Source organism: Perognathus longimembris, chromosome 7, assembly GCF_023159225.1.
Source record: "Perognathus longimembris pacificus isolate PPM17 chromosome 7, ASM2315922v1, whole genome shotgun sequence".
Classification (NCBI taxonomy): Eukaryota; Metazoa; Chordata; class Mammalia; order Rodentia; family Heteromyidae; genus Perognathus; species Perognathus longimembris.
The window spans coordinates 72,350,643-72,371,697 of NC_063167.1; the positions used below are offsets into that span (position 1 = coordinate 72,350,643).

The 21,055-nt window shown below is 51.0% G+C and overlaps 2 protein-coding genes across 2 annotated transcripts in view; both read right to left on the minus strand.

Annotated features, from left to right (window-relative positions):
- Positions 1 to 2,330: 2,330 nt before the first annotated feature.
- Positions 2,331 to 4,618, minus strand: Adam30 (ADAM metallopeptidase domain 30). Its single transcript, XM_048352150.1, has one exon. It carries the CDS (start codon positions 4,616 to 4,618, stop codon positions 2,483 to 2,485), a length of 2,136 nt encoding a protein of 711 aa, XP_048208107.1. The 3' UTR covers positions 2,331 to 2,482.
- Positions 4,619 to 6,027: 1,409 nt separating this feature from the next.
- The window catches only part of Notch2 (notch receptor 2), a 141,923-nt gene continuing 126,895 nt past the window's right edge, over positions 6,028 to 21,055 (minus strand). The window contains exons 23-32 of the mRNA XM_048351886.1: positions 19,768 to 20,273; positions 18,128 to 18,475; positions 16,520 to 16,662; positions 16,192 to 16,402; positions 15,686 to 15,782; positions 14,627 to 14,795; positions 13,573 to 13,874; positions 12,534 to 12,681; positions 11,893 to 11,990; positions 6,028 to 10,378 (exon numbers count right to left, since the gene is read on the minus strand). Of these exons, the coding sequence (XP_048207843.1) occupies positions 8,999 to 10,378; positions 11,893 to 11,990; positions 12,534 to 12,681; positions 13,573 to 13,874; positions 14,627 to 14,795; positions 15,686 to 15,782; positions 16,192 to 16,402; positions 16,520 to 16,662; positions 18,128 to 18,475; positions 19,768 to 20,273 (3,402 nt within the window). The 3' untranslated portion in view covers positions 6,028 to 8,998. The remainder of the gene's footprint in view (positions 10,379 to 11,892; positions 11,991 to 12,533; positions 12,682 to 13,572; positions 13,875 to 14,626; positions 14,796 to 15,685; positions 15,783 to 16,191; positions 16,403 to 16,519; positions 16,663 to 18,127; positions 18,476 to 19,767; positions 20,274 to 21,055) is intronic.

Sequence of the window (21,055 nt, forward strand, 5' to 3'; positions counted from 1 at the left end):
GTATAGCACCCCAAGATCCTCTTCCCTTGCAGAGCCCCAGGAACAGATATGCTAGACACAGGTTGCTCAACTGACTTCTTTAAGACAGGTACTCTGAAAGTAAAGTGGTCAAAAAGGAACCCAAGCCGGGTGCTGGTTGGTCACGCCTGTAACCTTAGCTACTCAGGAGGCTGAGATCCAAGGATCAAGATTTGATGCCAACTTAGGCAAGAAAGTCCCCATGAGACTCTTCATTTCCAGTTAATCAGCAAAAGGCTGGAAGTGGAGGTGTGGATGGAGTGGTAAAGCCAAGCTGAGTTCAAACTTCAGTACACACACACACACACACACACACACACACACAGCATTCAAATGTTGTGTCAGTCAACACATAACAGTATCTCTGGTCATCGAAATCTGAGTCAGGATTTCTTCCTGACACAGCCAATCAATTCTCCAGCAGCAGTTCTCCTCCAATTCAGTTTGTTTCCATTCAATTCTGACACTGGTTCCCACAAACCAAGGGTAGTCCCAGGAGCTGCCCCCCATTTCAGGGCTGTCACCTGTGCCTCTGACCTCCTACCAACCCACAGGTTTCATTAATTTGCTTCACAAGAACACAGGACTCATTTTGCTTGTCTTCATTGTAACCATAAATTTATTGGCTCTGTGTGTGTGTGTGTGTGTGTGTGTGTGTGTGTGAGAGTGAGAGAGAGAGAGAGAGAGAGAGAGAGAGAGAGAGAGGAGAGCATGTGTGTATGGGCCAGTAACCCTTAGCTTCTTCATACAAGGCTGGTGCTTGAACACTTGAGTCACAGCTCCATTTCTGGCTTTGTGCTTGTTAATTGGAGATAAAAAGTCTCACAGATTTCCCTGCCTGGGCTGGCTTTGAACCTGGATCCTCAGATCACAGCTTCCTGAGTCACTAGGATTACAGTCGTGAGCCACCGCACCTGGCCAGCAGCATCTTTTCTAAGCCTAAACGTTCTATCCATTAAACTCCATTGTAGGAAGACAGGTCCAGAGGCCAAGGAGCGCAGGGCCAATCCCAGGATTCATGCTGCTGGGTCTACCCTGGGATGATGCTGAGACCCTCCACTGAACCCATCGGAGGGGGGAGAGGTAAGAGGGAGGGTGGGTGGTCACATCCTGGACCCCCCAAAGGGCGCGCAGGTGGGCAGAGAACACAGCTGACGGGGGTGGGGGGTGCTTTGGCTGGAGGGAAGGGCACCTCCCATGACATCATGGACAGGGCGTGTCCTATGCAGATGAGATGGGCCAAGGGGGTGGGGGGGTGGGGGGGCAGACTTGTGGATTGTCATTGTGATGGGAGAGCGTGGCTGGGATCGGAGGGTGACAGCTCTGTGGAAGGGCTGGGAGAGCCCGGGAATGGGGCGAAGGCTGGTGACCATGTGTGTGCAGTGCAAAGTGTGTAAGGTTTACATGGGCTGGATGGAATGCAATTCCACTTACCTGGCGGGGGAAGCACCCTAAGTGGTCAGGTGGTTTCCCGAGAGCTAGGCCTTTGTGCTTACAGACAGCAGCATCACTATATAGCTTGTGTAAAGGAGTGTGTGTTTCTCCAGTGTGTTGTGTCTGTCTGAATGAGGTGCTTTAGGGTTAAGTAGCTGAGACCAATCCCTGTCCCTTTCTGTGAGTTGTTTGCATGCATCTTGTCTCCCCAGTATTTGTAGTCATTTGTGCTTTTCCAGGGCTTAGTAGTTTTTGTTACTGTTAAGTTTTCCTAGCAGCCATAGTAACTAGAATCTTCCTTTCTTTCTGGATCTAGGTGTCCCTCACCAAGGACCCAGCCGCCAGGTGGCTGTGAGATCCAAACAGGATTTTGTTGTTGTCTTGCACCAGACTCTACTAAGGACTTAGGAAGGGTGGAACAATGCAGACCTTGAAAGGTCAGTGTAGTGATGGGCTCAGTGGAGGCCCAGCCAAGTACTGAGTTAGGCCCTGCACCTACAGAGCCATAGTGACCCCGGGGAGTGAGGCCAGCCCTGCAGTGACCCTGGGGAGCGAGGCCAGTTCTCCAAATGAATGCTTGCCATTTGTGCTCCCAGGCTGATGGATTGTCAGCACAGGTGCAGGAGTATTATGAGCACTGGACTCCCCGAGGCAGACAGGCGAGGCCATCCTTGTTTGCACCGGATTCTAAGACAGGGCTGTCCTGGGGAAAACCACACTTGTTCTAGAAAGCAGAGAGTTTCTGTGTTCTGAGACACCAATGGGGCACAACAAACTTGCTCACCGCACCAAAGTGCAAAGAAATACTAGGGAAAATGAATGTATTTTTTTTTTCCAAAATGAGAACACTATTTATTTGCTGATCTGAATGTGTGGGACATTTATATAAAAAACTGGTGAGAAGAATGGAGAGTCATTTGGACAGATGATAAGCTCATTCAACAACTGAGCCCACAGGATCGAATGGCTAAGGATTGCCAGGTTACATTTTTTTCCTCTCTTTTCTCTGCATTCTTTTCTGGTGTTTTATTCATGGTGTGAAACACTTTATTATTGCTTGCCTGAAAAGCACAATCACCACGGTGATGGCAAATAAAATCAGACGCAACAGCATAAGGAGCACAATCTGAATGGAAGAGGGCACCAACTCCCGAATGGGTCCTGGGGGCCCACTGTCAATGCTCCCCCCAAACCCTGTCTCCTCACAGAATGGCGGGGCCCAGCCATACAGACAGTGGCAGTTCCTTTGCATGTTGCACACGCCTCGGCCATTACACTTCTTGGACAAGCAGTCAAATAGCAGGGTTGTGTAATTGACACAAGTTCTTTTCACACATATCTGTTTATCGCCGCAATAAGTGCCATCGCTGATGGCCCCTGGGTCTGGTATTCCCATGGGTTGCATGGACAGGTGGTAGCCAGTGCCCCAGCACATCAGATTTTCCTCTTTCAGGTAGGTAGAAATGATCAGACTGTGCTCCGGCAGGTCCGGGATCTCTTTGACATTTATACACTGCAGCCTGCCGCACAGAACATTCTTCACAGAGCACTTCACGTAACTGGTGACGTCCTTGATCTCACAATTACCGTACTGATCGCCAACTAGGTTAACCGCCTCATAACATCGCCTAGGACCCTCCCTGGCATCGGGGCCAAAAATGCTTTGGCATTGCATGTACCTGGATCGACATCCCTTGCTGAAGCACTGGCCTTCATACTTACAGGGGGTCCCGTCCTGCTTGTAAGTGTCCTTTGGGCAGAGGTGGGACACCCCGTTGCAGTACTCCGGCAGGTCGCACTCGTTTTCCTCCTCCCGGCACATGTGTCCCGACGGGAGGAACTTGCATCGCTGGCAGCAGAGCCCGAAGCTGCAGTTGGCGCCGGGCGCGAGCTTGCAATCGGCTTCGCAGCAGGGGTCTTTCTGACACTCCTCCAGGGAGCCACAGTCACACTGCTCCCACTTCTCCACAACTTTGTTGCCACACTTCTTATAGGGAACCGGCGGTTTGGGGATGTTGGTGAGGCACGAGGCCCCTTGAGAGACGAACTTAAAGTAGTCTATGTAGCTGCAGTTGCTGAAGCCGGTCCGCCCGGTGCCCATGATGCAGCTGGTCCTCTTGCGGCACTGGCAGTAGGCCTGGTCGTGCGCCATGCCCAGGGAGTGGCCCAGCTCGTGGGCCGACCACGTGGCGGCCGTCAGGACGTTGACGTCGGGGAAGGAGCTCACGGAGCCGGTGCGGAACACGTCGCACACCCTGCCCCGGGACCAGGCGCCTGCGTCCGTGTAGGTCTTGCTCACATACAGGTGTGCCCAGTCGCCCGGGATCTGCCTCTGCAGCGTGTACGCGCGGTAGTACACGAACTGCTCCAGCACCGTGTCCAAGGTGCTGTGCTCCAGGTTGATCTTGTTCTTCCCGGGCCACACCTCGAGGCCCGCCAGGAAGATCCGCAGCTGCATGTCCTGGAAGTAGGTGTCCATGATGGCCGTCAGCAGAGTCGCGTCCACGACCACGCGGGACAGGTTGCCCTTGGAGGCCGAGAAGCGCCCCTGGTCGAAGACCAGCACCAGCTCCAGGTAGCGCTGGTGCTTGTAGGCCGTCACGTAGTCCCGCATGCGGGGCGCGGGGTTCGGGGACGCGCCCCACTCCTCGGCCCTCCACCCGCAGGCCTGCGCGTCCGCGGGCTCCGGCTTCAGCAGGTACACGATGTGCTCGAAGCGGGACGAGGCGGCCAGCGGCTGGATCTGGTAGTCCTCGGCGTCCACGCGGATCACGCCGCGGAGCCCACCCGCGCACATACTGAGCGTGGCCCCCGAGCCCTCGGCGCCGTCCACGGAGCCCGCGAAGTGGCAGTCCCGGGGGAAGTGGGCGAGGTCCTCCAGGGGCTCCCCGCGCGCCGAGAAGGAGACCACGGGCAGCTGGTGCGGCAGCAGGGCGCGCTTGGGCCACAGGCGGAGGACGCGCGGCCGGCCGCCCAGCCGCAGCAGGTAGGACACGCCCGGCCAACCCGGCCCACCGCCGCCCCGGCCCTGCAGCTCCTTCGGGACGGTGATCTCGTAGGACTCGAAGCCCCACTCGGGCCGTAACAGCACCTCCTCCCCGAGCGCGGCCGGGAGGAGCAGCGCCAGGCCCAGCATGGCCGGCCAGCCGCCCGGATCCGGGCCCATCGCCGCCCCTCCTCGGGCCGGGGGTCCTGGGCGCAGGGGCGACTCTGGCTCCAGCGTCAGGCTTCCATGGGCGGCGGCTGGGGGCTCAGGCTGCGGGGTTTGGGGGCTCCCATGGCACCAGGGTCAGCGACGTCTGAGGGGCACGCCGTCCCCCCCACCCCAGCAACGCTCAGACGTTGAGCTCGCGCGGGCGGCGGGCACAGAGGAGGAGGAGCAGGCGGGCTGGCACGAGGCACGAAGAGGGGGCCACCCGCGCCCCCCCCCAACCTGGGAGTGCCCCTTCCTCGTCGCCTCTGCTCCTTCAGATCCAAACTGGAACCGGGGTTTTGCAGGTGCAGGTGTTCTCCTCACTGCTGGGGGGTCCCTGGCAGCAAAGGAGGAAGCAGTAAACCCACGGCTTCCCGCCCTGCCTCCTGCAGCCCCCGTGCTCAGCCTCCAAGTGTCATAAGCTGCTTGTGTGGCCACCCGCTCATCCTACTCTCCTGGGGACACCGGGCATCCACGCCATGTGTGTCCCAGTGCAGTGTGGTGGAAGAATCTAGAACTGGATAGAAAGGAAAACCCCAGCAGAGGCACTCGGTGGCTCAAGCTGGAAATCCTAGCTGTTCAGGAGGCTGAGATAAATGAGGATCCGGGTCCTAGGCCAGTTTGAGCAGATCATTCCAGAGACTCTTATCTCCAAAGAAGCACCAAAAATCCAAAAGCAGAGGTGTGGCTCAAGTGGTAGAGCGCCAGCCTTGAGTAGAAAAAGTCAAGCAGGAGTTTGAGATCTGGTATCAGCACACATACAAAAATGAGGGAGGGAAGGAGGAAGGACCAAGGGAGGGAGGTAAGGGGAAGGGAAGAGAGGAAAAAAGGAAGAAGGAAAGGAGGGAGGGAGGGATGAAGGAAGGGGGAAAGGAAGTAAAGGGAGGGGGAAGGAAGAAAGGGAAGGAGGAAGAGAGGAAGAGGAGGGAGGACAAGGAGGACAGGACGGACATAAAAAGATCATCCTCAGGGTGGGAAAGTCAACTATTAAATAGTTTGAGGAGCATTGGTGTGTGTGTGCACGTGTGCACACTAGGACTAGACTTGAACTCAAGGCTTTGTGCCCTTGCTTGGCTTTTTCACTCAAGGCTGGTGCCACAGCTCTACTTAATGGCTTTTTGTTGTTAATTGGAGATAAAGAGCCTTTCCTTCCAACCACCACCTGCAGATCTCAGCCTCCTGAGTAGCTCGTATCACAGGCAAGTGCCACTGCCCAGCTGGTAGTAATTCACTTTGAAGGCCTGGCACGACTCGGCAGGACTCCACAGTGAATCCATTTGGTCCTGGGCTTGTCTTTGTTGAGTGACTACTACTGTCTTAGTCTCCTTGCTCCTATAGTCTGGGCTACAGAATTGGGGGGAAAAATACAATACCACCAAGTCTGACTTGTAATCTTTTTTATTTTGTGATAAAAATGTTTTCATATAAATTTTATCTTAACTACTTTTAGAACGAAACTGAAAAGTAAAAACAAAGTGTGCACTTTCCTTACTATGTCTAGTCAGGAATATGCGGTCATCTTACTGGTTACTGGTTTCTCATACAAACAGATATAATATCACTTTTACGAAAAATATACACAAAAAGTTGCCATAGTACCAAACAGTTGCTGGTGGGGACCCGAGGACTTCCTCCAGAAGTCAATGTACATTCAATGCAACCGCCGAGGCTCAGCACCCTGGCCATGGGCCAGCGCAACACTACACCTTTGGTTCTTTCATGCAAGACTTCTGCGCCGGAAGATTCAATCAGAAGATAAAATGACGGCTTTCACTGAAACCTTTAACGCTCGGTCCCTCATTCTCTCAGACTCCCCCTCCCCACTGTCATGTAAGTCAGAAAATGATGCTTGAAACAAAATGGAAGAATAAAAAAAGTAACAAAATCCCAGGACATTAAAGAATTTATATATATAAAAATAAACAAAAAATGGGAATATCTATGCATGACAAAAGATGTATCCTATTGAAAAAAGCAAACTAGCCTCCGATTCAGAACCCAAATGAGAACATGATTACTAGTTATTACTTTAAGTCTACAAAATTGGTAAAATGAAAGGCAGTGTCGCCCTTTGTCACCAGGATCTGCTGTGCATACTGGCACTGACGACCTTCACATTCCCTTCCCCAAACCCAAAAGATCCAAATTAAAGTGTCCTAGGACGGAGAAACAGCCAATGGGAAATGGGCCCCACACTGAGTGTGCGCAGGGAAGGGGGGCGGGAGGCTGACATGCTGGGCAGTGGAGGAGCAGGGGCAGAGAGGGAAGAAGTGGTGTGCTCCACACTTCCCCATCAGGAATTAAGGGGGTCCAAAGGTGGAGAAGCACCATTTAGAAACACACACAGACACACACACACACACACACACACACAGACACACACAGACACACACACATGAGCTGGCAGGATGGTAACACAGGAGGGAATAAAAATTAAGAACAAGCTTAATCTACCATAATCAGGCCAGAACAAATTATCCCACGAACTTGGATGAGACAAGAAGAAATGCTCCAGCATTTCCAGGGTTGCTCCAGCAACCCTGCTAACCGATGGCTGTACCAACAAATCCCCAGGCCTTCCATAGGACAGACAGACAGACAGGTGAGGCAAGCAGGGAGCTCGGTTAACACCCCAACCATGGCAGGAAAGACAATTATCATCAAACCAGAACAGAACAACCCATTCCTGTGATACACACAACATGTCCCGGGTGCTCTGGGCACAACGGTACCAGGCAGTAGTGTGGCTCCAGAACCACTAAGGCAGCAAGGGGGAGCGCAAGGAAACCACTGCTCTTACAGGTGACTAAATGCTGCTGCTCTGGGGGGAGTCAGGGTGTCATAGGCCCTGCACTGATAGTGGTAGGCCCAGCTGGTAAGCACCCATCATGGAGATGACAACTCTAGGAAAAGCCTTGGTAGGCCTTGGACTTAGCCCAATAGTTGGAACAGCATACTGCTCTAGAGAGAAGGGATGGAAGGAGGACCCAGCAAAGGCCACTTCACAGTGCACCCTAGAAAACCACGCCAACTGCCCATTTCCTGCCATTTCAGTGAGCACCTGGGTGCAGTGGAACTCAGCTCACAGTGTGGAGAGAAATGAGCATAAAGGCTTCTGATCTAAAAGATCATCAGCAAAGAGGGCTAGGGGTCTCCAAGTAGTGGAGTGCTTGCCTAGCAAGCACAAACAAGGTGCTGAGTTCCAATCCCAGTATTGCCCTCCTCACAAAAATAAAATAAAATAAAAAATTAGGAAATAGAGACTGATGGAAAGGAAAGTGACGATCAGTGGATCCTTGAGCCCAAGCCACTGTGGTGCTAAAATCAGAGGAGTGGTGGGAGACATTGTCTTCTGTGGAGACATATGGGAGATTAGAAAGTGAGGACTGCGCCATCTGCTGGAAGAACGGGAAGCATGGCTAGAATCCTAGGACTGGGGTGGTGTCCTTCATACTGACAGGCAATGGAATGCTAGAATGGAAGTGGAGCTACTGCTTCTAGCCTGAGTTAGCTTATCTCCTGGCCACTCCAACATTCTACTCCTTTTGCTGTTTTTTTTTTGTTTGTTTTTAACAAAGGGGGTAAGATCATAGTTAACTAGACAGCTAGGGATAACACTTTATACTGACAAAACCCACAAGCACATAGCTGACTTGGAAAGAGAATGCATTCTCTTAAAGGGCTCTCCTGCCACCAAATTGGGCTGAAGAAAAATGTTGTTCTCCTTCTCCCTCTAGGAGTGATGTGTGGACATGTCTTCTACAGAAACATACCTGCAAGGCCTGTGTTGAGAACTCTAAGGGAAGGAAAGCCCATGGGAGGAGGGCTTCCCAGGAGGAGGGGCAGGAATGACCAAAAGCACAAGGATGGCTCGATCGCTCATCCAATCATCCACTGGTGCTCAGAGGGAAACACCAGGTGAAACAGAAAGGATTTCTAAGGTTGAGGAGATGAACCAGGTCAACTCAGCACAATTCCAGGAAGCAATTTCCAATCAGACTCTAGTGTAGAATCTTCTTATGTAGAGCAGAAGCCCAGAAGTCCCCAGGGTTTGAAATGCAGTTCAAGCTGCAAGCACATCAGAGCTTCAAAAGGCATCCATCTTGTTCTAGGACAAGAGAGTAACATGGCCCACGCTCGTGCTCACTGCATGTCCAGGGCCTGAGGAGCTAGGTCCTGCCCACCAGCCCTGCCAAGACTCAGCCAAGCGGAGACCGCAAGCCATGAGCATCTTCCCTCTCTTGCCTCCCAAAGCTGGTTACTGAGATTTCTTCATTTTCTTTCCAATGACCTTCATTTGTTCCTCAGCAGCATTGACGAGAAGCACTTTTGACTGTGCTGGAGGCTTTCTCTTCACGCGTACACCTGCATCTTGCTGTGTGGTGGCTCCGCCATGTGTGCCCCAGTTCCACGCTGCACGCCTGCAGCTCCACTGGGGGTAGGGCTGGTGGTCACGTCTGACCAGTCGGAGGCAGAGTGGGGTGATGAGCTTGACCACTGGTCAGGAGACTCTGGGGATGGGGTCAGGTAGGGGTGCTCCCCCTGCAGGGGGCCGCTGTGGCTGGGGGTTCGCTCAGCAGCACTGGAGGAGGCGTAGCTGTGCTGGGAAGGGGGCGTGGGGTACTTGCCCACAGAGGCTGGGAAAGGATGGTAGGCAGGGAGAATGGTTTGAGCTACCTGCCCGTCCTGCTGGGGCATCATGGTGGTGGGGAAGGCCACACTGGGCAACCGGGCCATCTCTGGGATCTGGTACATGGCAGGCAAGGGCCCTGGCACAGATGGAGGGCAGGTAGTCGGGGGTGGAGGAACCCCAGCTGGCTGGGCAAGGCTGCCTTTGGGAATGAGCTGGAAAGTCACAATGGGGGGCAAGGTCTCCCGTGGGGGGCCGGGCTTGCCTTCCGGTGGCCTGCTCTGGGGCACAATGCCAGGATGGCTGCCCTCACCTGGAGCCAAGACCATGCCAAACATCTCATTGTACTGGGTCTCACTCGTCTCCATGCGGTTCATCCAGTCCGCCGGGACGGCGACTGAATGCAGCCGGCCCAGGCCGCCCGCACTGCCACTTCCGGGGGGGACGATGTGGTGGTGGGCCAGCAGCTGGCTGACCGAGGGAAGCACGGTGCCGGCCCCAGTGGCCATGGGCTGCATGTCATGGAGGTTAGAGAAGGAGAGCGCATGCTGAGTACGGGCTGGGGCAGCCGGCGGGGCCAGCAGCGGGTTGGGGGAGGCCTGCAGGAGCCCTGGGGATGTAAGCATGGGAGAGGAGGTGGTGTCGGACACATAGGTATGAGGAGACTCCAAGGAGTCCACTGGGGATAATGTCACCGAGCTCTCGGACAGCTGCACCTTCTCACTCAGAGACTTCTTGCGCCTATTCCCCTTGGCACCTTTGGTCTCCTTGGCCAGGTTGGGGAGGCTGGTGGGCACGGCGCTTTTGGTGTTGGGCCGTCTGGGCTTCTTGCCCATGGGGGTATGCTTCAGACTGAGGAAGGCCCTATTGGGCCCACAGATGACAGGGGAGAGGGCAGAAGTCAGCACCGCCCCCGGGGGGCTGGGGGTCACGTTGTACTCATCCAGGAGGCGCACGATGTCATGGTGCATGCGGTCGCGAGCAACATCCCTGGGGAGGCGGTCCATGTGGTCTGTGATGTCACGGTTGGCAAAATGGTCTAGCAGGATCTTGGCTGCTTCATAGCTCCCCTCTCGGGCAGCAAGAAACAGTGGTGTCTCTTCCTGTACGAAAGATCCAGAGAACACGTTTTAATGACATTCTTGATCCAGGTGCAGTGGCTCACATCTGTAATCCTAACTACTCTGAGAATGGTGGTTTGAAGCCAGCCTCGACAAGAAAGTCCATGAGGCTGGTAATGTGGCCTAGTTGTAGAGTGCTTGCCTAGTATGCATAAAGCCCTTGGTTCAATTCCTCAGCACCACATATATAGAAAAAGCCAGAAGTGGCGCTGTGGCTCAAGAGGTAGAGTGCTAGCCTTGAGCAAAAAGAAGCCAGGGACCAGTGCTCAGGGCCTGAGTTTGAGCCCTAGGACTGGCAAAAAAAAAATCAATAGATTCTTATATCTAACTACCAAAAAACCTCAAGTAGAGCTGTGGCTCAAATTGTATAGTGTCAGCCTTGAGCCAAAAGCTAAGCTGTAGCACCCTGACCCTGCCTGATTCAAAGTCCTAGTACTGGCACAAACAAAACAACCTGCCTCAAGAGCACAGCAACATTTCTCAATTTTTAATAATTAATTGCTTTCATTTTCCCCCCCTCTAAGTGCTTCCCTATGAAATTTTTATTTTTCATTTTTTGGTTGCAGTGGGGCTTGAACTCTGGGCCTGGGCACTGTCCCTGAGCCCTTTTGCTGAAGGCTAGTGCTCTACCACTTCAGCAACAGCTCCACTTCCTGTTTTCTGGTGGTTCATTGGAGGCGAGAGTCCAACAGACTTTCCTGCCCAGGCTGGCTTCAAACTTGAATCCTCACATCTCAAGCCTCTTAAGTACTAGGGCGTGAGCCATGGGTGCCTGGCTTTCCCTATTAAGTTTTACTGTACCACAAATATGCTGTATATTTACTTACACATATATATGTTCACAATGACCATGTATCTGAAATTTACATACAGAAAGAATAAGCTAACTCACTTCCCTAAAGAACCCATTTTGTCCCCCTCAGGCCACATCTCAGCTGGGAATTTGTGAAATGAAGCAAGCTCCTAAGCGGACACTCACATAAAAGAGTACTGAGCTTATTCATATCAGTTCCTAAGACAAAAAGAAAATACAAGTAAGAAAGATAGGGAGAGAATAAACTAAAGAATGCAGAGAAGGAGGAAAAGTAGAGGGACTGGTGAAAGAGAAAAGCAAGCAGGGGTGTGCAGGAAGAACTAAAACAATGAAAAAGAGGAAGTAAGCAAGAGAAATATGAAGAAAGGGAAGTGAGGCAGAAAGCTCAGAGAAAACTCGAACAGAAACACAGCATGGTATCCAGGGACAGAAAACAACAGCAAAGTGGAAAATAAAGACAGCAAGAGAAAACAGGAAACAGAAGTGGGGCAGAGAAGGAAACATACAGAGGGAAAAGGCTGGGAAACTTCTGAACAGGCAAAGGGCTGGTGCTCCACACCGCTGGACCTTCATGGAGCTTGGACCGGGTCTGCTTGCTCTCCATCTACTTCATCTATGCCTATCACAAGCCAGGTACACAGAGGAGGGCCAGGTGGCGAGTGCGTGGAGCTCTTGTCTTTACCTTGTTGTCCTGCATGTCTCGGTTGGCCCCATTTTTCAACAGCAGAAGAGTCGCCTCCACGTTATTGACAGCAGCAGCCCAGTGAAGAGCAGACTTTCCTGTGGGAAGACATTTGTTTCTTCATGAGCAGAGAGCAGAGCACTCCCGTTCCAGGCACCAGGACCTGGCAGGGAAACCTTCAACTCCCCAGAGACCATGCCAGTTGTTGGGGGAACCTGTAGCACCACAGTGAAAGTCTCCTCCCCCTGCATTCTAGGGACACTTCTGAGCAGGCTGTCCAGACTTCTGAGACCATCAGGTCACGGTCATGTCCATTCCGTGGCAGCAGCTCTCTTTCCTACTGAGGACAATAATGTATCAATCACGCTCCCGAGTTGTCTGCACTCATACATTCCTGTGTGCAGAGTGGGGTTCTAGGAACCCACACAGGCCAGCCAAAAACCCTCACACACAAAATCCTTTCTCATCCTTATCTGGAAACACACACTGGCTAGTTCTGTGACCTCAACATGTTGAAGAGAATGAGTGAATGCATGAATGAAAGAAGCAGGGACTCTCCAAGGGTTGTGTTATATGATGTAATAAGAACCATGCAACAGCTCCCCCACGAGAGCACGCTGCGGGGAAGACCTGTCCCCTACCGTGGTCATCCACAGCATTCACATCTGCTTGGCAGTTGATGAGCTCTGCCACCATTCCCTCCACAGCCAGTCGGGCAGCCAGGATCAGGGGTGTAGTGCCATCGTTCATTCTGGCATCTAGATCAGTGACTCGATTGCGGATTAGAATCTAGAAGTGGAGTAGAGAAAAGAGTGGCTTTGGTAAAGAGAAATAATGAAACTAAGAGAAGAAGAAACAATGGAATTGAAACTCAGGCTATACTATAGGCTCCCAGAGAGCAATGAAGTCTTACTCTCTTTGAGCCCAAGAATTGATCACAATCAATGTTTTTGAATGAATGAATCAACAACGGGTGATCATGATGTACTGGCCCACATAAAGGAATGTACTATTGTGTAAGGTAAGCAGATGAATTTTGGAAAGCATCTCAACTTCAACCACAGTGAAAGCCCAAGGCAATTAAGAATGTTCTCAATTCCTTGTAAGGGTGAATTCAAAAGAGGTAATGTTGTACAATCGTGTCAGGTCAGGAAAATGGCTGCTGGGCCTCCAGAAGCCTACACAGCCCAGCAGACTACAGGGGCAGTTAAGTCTCTGAGGCTTCCGGCCAGGTGTGGCTTTCCTCACATCGCACGGAGAGGCCTCTGAAAGGAAAATACAACTAAGACTAGCCTTTGCTGCCACCTCTCACTGTCTGCAGGGAGGTTGTTCAGCTTGCCTCTCCTCTTCTTTCCCAGAGCAATCATGACTAATCTCCCAGAATTACTTAAGTTGGATGCTCATGGCTCAGGTCTATAAACCTAGCTACTTAGGAGGCTGAGACTTGAGGATCTCCGTCCAAAGCCAGCAGACATATCTGAGTGATCTATCTCTAATTAACCAGCAAAAAGCCAGAAGTGGAGGTGTGGTCAAGTAGTAGAGTACCAGCCTTGAGCAAAAAGGGAGTGCCCAGGCATCCAGTACTGGCGCAGACACACAACCAATTACTGAGTGAATTTCGATGGGATATTAACTATCTCTGAACTATCACTGAAATCCCTGCATTCTCATGCTCCTCACCTGGAAGACTCCCTGGGCATCTGCAGCCACTGCAGCATGGAGGGGGCAGCGGCCCATATTGTCCTGGGCATTGGCATCAGCTCCTGCATCCAGGAGGCGCTTAGCTGCATCAGCTCTCGAGTAGCGGGCTGCAAGGTGCAGGGCCATCTCACCGGTCCGGTCTGTCTGGGCCTGGAGGCTGGCACCCTGGTAGACCAAGTCGGTAATGATGTTGGCAGAGGAGTCCTCTGCATCTTCATCTTCATCACTCATATCTGAGCTGCCTCCCCGGAGAGAAGCCAGCATCAGCGGGGTGCACCCATCTGTGGGAAGGAAACCCCAAGACGTGTGATTACTGGAGGAGCCCACTGGAAACAGATTCTCTGGGCTTCTTGCAGGAACTGTGGTAAGTTTTGGATCTGCCACCTACTTGTCCTCTGATGTCATTTGTGTAAACAGAATGGGAAACTGAGTTGCTGGGGGCTCTGCTCTCCATTAAACAAGCTTTTCCATGCCATTAAAAGAAATTGTGTGCATGCATGCATGTGTACACCCATACTGGGGTTTGAACTTGGGGCCTGGGCACTGTTTCTTGGGTTTCTCTGCTCAAGGCTTGCACTCTACCATTTGAGCCATGGATCTACTTCTGGCTTTTTGGTGGTTAACTAGAGATAAGACTTTACTGAGTGGGCTGGCTTCGAACATCCATCTTCAGATCTCAGCCTCCTGAACAGGTATGAGCCACCAGTGCCCAGCTTAAGTGCTATGGTATTTTAAACTAGACAATATCTTAGACTACCCAGTATTATTGAGAGAACTATATGCATAATATGTAAACTAAACTAATTCTCTATCCTCTGCTTTAGGATACTATTTTTCTGTCCTACTGAAATCAAACTAATTTTGCCTACTATTTATTCTCAATATGCTGTCTATGAAACTACATGAAGTTCTCTGCTTGCTTCTGAGTCCATTATTTCTGCATCATGTTGGTTTCCTCGAGCTGATTTAAGGGCTGTGGAGCTGACAGGGACATTCTGCCTAGTGCAGAGGAGGCAAGCCCAGCAGTGCTGACCTGGGCCCCGGACATTCACGTCCAACACATCCACCTCCCGCTCTGCCTGCGGAGGAGTAAGAGCCAGTGATGGGGTCCGACGGATGTCAGCAGCTTCCAGGTGTTGCTGTGTCCATGGGCGTCGATCAATGGGATCATCTTCTTCTGAGAGCAAAGCCTCATCTTCAGGCTGGGAGAGAAAACAATGCTCCTGAGCCATCAGACCTTCACCGAAGCTGCTGACAAGCCTCCCACCTCCCACCTTTAACCTCCATCCAGTTGTCTTTCCCAGCTCTAATCTTCCCCATGACGAGCACCACTGACTTCCTCCTGCTCTTACCTGTGGTTCCCCTTAACATCTCCTGCATCATCTGGGCAGTTCTTTCCATCTCTTCATCCCATACCCCAGGCTTTAGCCCTCATAGACTACTTTGCTTTTGGTGTTGTTGTTCCTGGGCTTGAACTCAGGGCCTGGGAGCTGTCCCTAAGCTTTGGTGCTCAAGGCTAGTGCTCTACTATGAGCCACAGAACCGTTTCCAACTTTTCTGTAGTTCAATACTTTTATGGACTTTCCTGCCCAGGCTGGCTTTGAACTGCAATTCTCAGATCTTAGCCTTCTGAGTAGTTAGGATTACAGGCATTAGCCACCAGTACCTGGCCTTATATTCTATTCTACACTCTCAAACACTTAATTCTGTACTGACCTCTGCCTGGGTCTTGCCTGCCTATAAAGGTATCCTCCAGTTCTTTGTCTGACTAACTCCTGCTTACCTTTCAGGTAGAAATTGGACTTGAATTCCCCTTTTTGGTCCTAAACAGTAACTTTGCCCATCTTTACTAAGTGGCTGTATGGCAGTCTCTACCAATGGACCATGAAGTTCTTAAGAAGGGAGGAGCCTAGTTAAGGCTGCCCCCCTGTACTTCACCGGGCACCCAGCACAGAGCAAGCCAGTGCTCAGTGTCTCCAGGTTCCTATGGTCCATGAGCATCGGGGCTGGCCACCTTCCTCCCATTCAGGATGGTTGAAATGTGGCCAAAGGAAGGCTGGCTGCCCATATGGTTTTTCCAAGGCCATCTTACCTTCGCTTTCTTTGGCTGGGGTCCTTCATCATCTACCCAATGTTCGCTTGTTCCAGAACCAATTAAATTGGCCTCTGAGACTTGTACTTTGAGATTTCTGATGTGATTGTAGAGAGGGGAAAAACAAGAGCAGAGGTCATGATATAAACAAATACAATGGCTTCCAACACTTCTACTACCACCCAACTCCCAAAGCTGCCCCAAGAGGATGGGCAGTATTTGATGTGACAGTTATGAGAATTTATTTTCTCTTTTCCCACTAAACAAGAGCTTACAATGAAAATGTGCCCCATCTCTGAAGCTGAGCTTGACTCCAATAACATATATGTACAGAAAAGACAAACATTCAGAATTGACTGTGGAGCCTCAGTCACTCAAGCCATTTAGAATCAGGGTCAAGATTAGGTAATTAATGAGCAGAGCTCCAAGTGGGCAATAAGACACACTTTCAAATCTCATTCTTGCTTATTGCTATGAATGATGGCTCATTGGCAGGACTCTCTTACTTAAGCCCCACGGCATCTTGTCCCACTGGCTCGCGACGCTTGTGATTGCTGGAGTCTCGACGAAGGGTGAAACCTTCTGGTAGCCAGAGGAAGCCATGTTTCCGCTTCCGTTTTGCCATGATGACCCCCAGCAGGATAATAAACAAGATGATCACAATAGCAACAGCAAGTAGATAGAGAAGCTGGGTGCGATGTGGAGGTATGGATTCACCTGAAAGTCCAGACAGGGAGGGCAAGTGCAGACTTAGAGGGCTGACTCACTGAACAGTGCTCTCCCCACATCATGTCTTTCCCCACCAACTTCCTCTGTAACACCAAGGGAACTTACTGACAACAGACACCAGAGGGTATGACAGAGTCCCCTGGATTGCGTGAGAAGCCAGCAGAGCTGCTGCAGCATCCGTGTTCTTGAAGCATTGGTCTGAATCTTGGACACACTGGCGGTTGTCAATTTCCAGAAACACCTTAGAGCTAAGGGAAAAGAAGGGACATAGTGGGTAGAATAAAAGGGTGCAGATCTAGCAGGCTGAGCATACCTCTAGGACATTGCTTCCAGTAAGAACTCAAGAGATGAGGACACTGCCACTTGGGATTCTAGGTTAATGCATTTATTTTCTTGGTGGTGTGGTATATCCCTTCAGATTCTAGACAGTGACACCCACCTAGGCCACCACTGAACTTCCTCGGGGGCTGAGGAAGCCTCTGACTGAGACAATGCAGAATGAAGTGGCTGGCCACCTTCTCTCACAGGTCTAAGTTCCCTCCCCTTTCTCCTTACTCAGTGGCATTCAGTGCTGTGCTGTGCTGAAATCTACCAGACCTATGCTGGGCCCTTATTCTCTTGTGTCTGTATTCCCAGTGAGCAAGAAGGTGAAGCTCATGGTATACACTGACAAACAGTGTGTGAGCAATGCAACTGGACAACATTGCCCTTGTCAAAGGGACACTTAATGATCAAAGGGTCTTGAAAAAAAAAAAAACAATGATTAATGCAAAAGAGGGTTTTGAGGCAACTCCAGCAAATTGTTCATACCCCAGCACTTGAGAAACTGTTTCTAATACCCTCTCGCTTGCTCTAGCTCACTTTTCAGGATCCCACCATCAAGGCAAATCTTTTTGTTAGTGGTAACGAACACTAGGATTTGAACTCAGGACTTGCTAGTCAGGCATCCTATAGCTTGAGTCACACCTCTAGTCCTTTTTGCTTTGGTTATTTTTGAGGCAAGATCTCACTTTTGACCAGGCTGGCCTAGACCACAATCCTATTCTTCCTGCTATAGCTAGGATGCCAAGCAAATGCCACCATGCCCAACAGTTTCTGTTGAAGTGAGGTTTCATGAACTTTTCTGCCCCGAAACAAAGGTCTTCTAGATCTTAGCTTCTTGTAGAACAGGTATGTTCTTGCAGAACAGGTATGTGCCACTGATCCCAGCTATTAAAGAAATGGAGGTTTATTTATTTCTTCTTTTTTTCCCCCCGGTGATGCTGAAGCATGAATTCAGGGCTTTGTGTTTGCTAAACAGTACCTTACCGCTTTTTCCCTAAACATCAGTACTGGGGCAAGAGGTCTATCATAAGTGGTGGGCCATACCATTTGTCTAAGCTTTGCATTTCCATAGGCTGAGTTATCAAAAATGCTTAGCCTGTCATGTGCTAGTGGCTCACTCCTATAATCCTAGCTACTGAGGAGACTGAGATCTGAGGATCACAGTTCAAAGCTAGCTTGGAGAGAAAGGTCCACGAGACTCTTATCTTCAATTAACCACCAGAACACTGGGAGTGGCACAGAGGCTCAAAGTGTTACAGTGCTAGCCTTGAGCAAGAGCTCAGGGACAGCACCCAGGCCCCAAGTTCATGCCCCATGATCACCACCACTACCAACAAAAACTCAGCTTTACACAATTAACCTTTAAATAGTTCAGTAACCAGAACCTACCCAGCTACTTCCTGATCTTGTTCATCAGGAAGAGACCTTCGTGCCATCTTCTGCTTCTTCATAGCAGCTGGCTTCTCACCGTAATACGGGTACACCATGAGGCCCCCCTGTGAGTCCCGCTTAATGCGAAGGTTGGTGTGGAGCAGGGTGCCTAGGGCCCGCAGGAAGCTGCGAGAGTCCTGGAGTAGCTGCTCAGGGGGAAGCAGCACCACAATGACAAGAGTGCCCTCTGCCAGGTTCTCGGGCCGGTCAGCAGCACAGTCCAGCCCGTCCCAGCCACACTCCTCGCTGTTGCAGCCCTGGTCACAGTGGTTGTCTTTGAAGTGGTCTGCACAGTACTTGTCATACCTAGCAGAGGAGAAAAAAGCAGAGAAAGGAGGCTTGCTTGGACTAGCCTGGGGCTCCAAGTGGGCTTCCCAGTTGGAACTACTGAGGCTTTCCTACCCATCTTTTGTGGCCTATATTGGGTTCAAAAGGCCCTGTGCTGCCTTGAGTCTGTCCCTGACATCATGGAGTACACCGAGTCTAAGTTACTCATCACCGAGTGCTACCTGGGAGAGGAGGAATGCTGTCTGATGCACTGTATGTGCTGAGGGCTCCTGCACAGCCAAGTCTGTGAGAATTTCCACAAAGTTGTGTAGTTTGAAACCATAGTCAACTGCATCATACTTCCTGTTGTTTCGCCCACTGTTCCCATTAAGGTAGAAATGAGCCTTAGGAAGTAAAGGGAGCCAAAGGGGGCTCCCAGTAAGATAGCAATGAGCCTTAGGAAGTAAAGGGAGCCAAAGGGGGCTCCAGACCCGGCATCACTGGGAGATGCTGTACAGAGAAACTTATCAATTAAGCCTATTTTTAAAATCTTTTTTCTTTTTGTGCTAGTTCTGGGGCTCCAAGTCAGGGTCTTATGTTCTTACTTGGCCTTATTTGCTCAAGGCTGGTGCCTTCCAGTTTTCTGGTGGTTAATTGGAAGTAAAGAGTCTCACGGACTTCCCTACCCAGGCTAGCTTTGAACCATGATTCTCAGATCTCAACCACCAGCACCCAGCTTGGCACATTCTTTATTTGTAGGTCTCATGTCCTTCACCTTTGAAGGAACAATAGCCATGTCCCACGGTCTGTTGAGAATTAACTAGAGCAAAATGACATGAAATGGCTAGTAGTAAAGTTACTATAGAGTCTATAAAACACCCTGAGGTTGTAATGGTGAAGACCAGATGGGTTATTTAGAAGCATAACCTAGCTTATGCTTCCAGATAAATGTAGACAGAGAAAGCAGTCTCAAGGAAAGAACAGGTGAGGGGTGGGAGTACCTGTCTATCCATCCTGCAGGCAGGTGGTCTGAGCCGCTGCCTGAGTGGGCAACGCCACTTCCAAGAGTTATTTCCCCCAGGAGGTGAGGCGAGCAGCAAGTGAGAAGGCAGAGAGAGGCAGGGAGGGGGAGTGGTTACGCAGCGAGCATGGCTGGCACTCAGTCAGCTAGGGAGGGCACAGGGCAGCGTGTGATGGGACAAGGCTGGCATCATCTGAAAAGCAGAGGCAGCTTGGGCTGAAGCACTGGAGTGGTTAAGAGCAAGAACGAGAAGCCAAAGGCGTGTTAGTGACAGTCTCGCTCCACCTTCTGGAGAGCCTGGATCCCTTACTTGCACGTCTTGCTGTTGACCTGACATTCGAAGTTGTCAAACAGGCACTCGGCGGTGTTGCACAGTTCATCACACTGGTTGTTGATGTAATCCCAGCAGGGAATGGGCGCAGTGCAGTTGGCCCAGGGGTTCTCCATGGTAAGGGAGCAGTCGCCCCCATCCCACTGGCAGGCATGGCTGTTGCAGGCCTCATCGCAGACCCCATCCCGAGCTTTGTCAACGCAGTACTGACTCAGACAGGTGGCAGCAGGGGTGCTGGTGGGGATGGTGTACAGCTCACACTGGCTGCCCCGGAAGGGCGGAGGGCAGTGGCACGAGTAGTAAGGTGAGTGGCGCTGAGGGTGGCAGCTTCCCCCATGCTGGCAGGGGTTGCTGGCACAACCTGACTCGCAGTTCTGAGGGTTGGGGCAGAAGCAGCGGGGTCCCGAGGCAGTATGAACACAGTGTTCTCCTCTCTTGCACTTTACCTGTCCACAGCTGCTCTGGCATTTTGCCCCGGAGAATCCCTGTGGAAACAGGAAAGATGTGAGCATGGCAGGCAGACAAGAGGGCCTGCCCCACCTTCCTTCCCACCCCTACTCCACAATGCTCTCAAGAGACTAGATGTTTGGTCAAAATGCCCCCATGTAGCATCCCTGACCACCAATGTTCTCAGAAATGACCTTTACAGGTAGTAAAAGGTAAGGGCTAAAGGACTTACAGGTGAGCATGTTGTTTTTTGTTTTTGTGTTGGTATTAGGGTTTGACCTCAGGGTCTGGCTGCTATTCTTCACCTTGTTCACTCAAGGCTAATGATCTGCCACTTTAGCCACACTTCCACTTCCAGCTTTTTTTTGCTGGCTTTTTGCTGGAGATGAGTCTCATAGATTTTCCTGGCTAGGGTGGCTTAGAACTGCAATCTGCAGATCTCAGTCTGCATCGCTAGGATTACAGTAGTCACTTGTGCCTGGCTGGAGTATGGAGTTCTTACACTAGAAATGAAGTCCACACATCATGATGGGACAAAAGTTAGGGGACCTTCTCTATAGGCACCTCTCTAATCATCATTAGATCACTGTCTTTGTGGCTTTCAGCAGGAGGGAAAAGCATCCTATGAGGAATTTGTATTCTCCAGATTAAAAGTTTTTTTCACATTCTACTTCTTCCTTGTGCTTTTCTGCTTGGTGCCAGCCAAGTTTACTGGACAAATTTCTCTCAGTATCATACCATACATAACGATTAACTGTCTTAGGGAACTGTCAGCATTTGGCAAGGAATAAGTGCAAAAATATGTTTCTTTCTTAGTTGA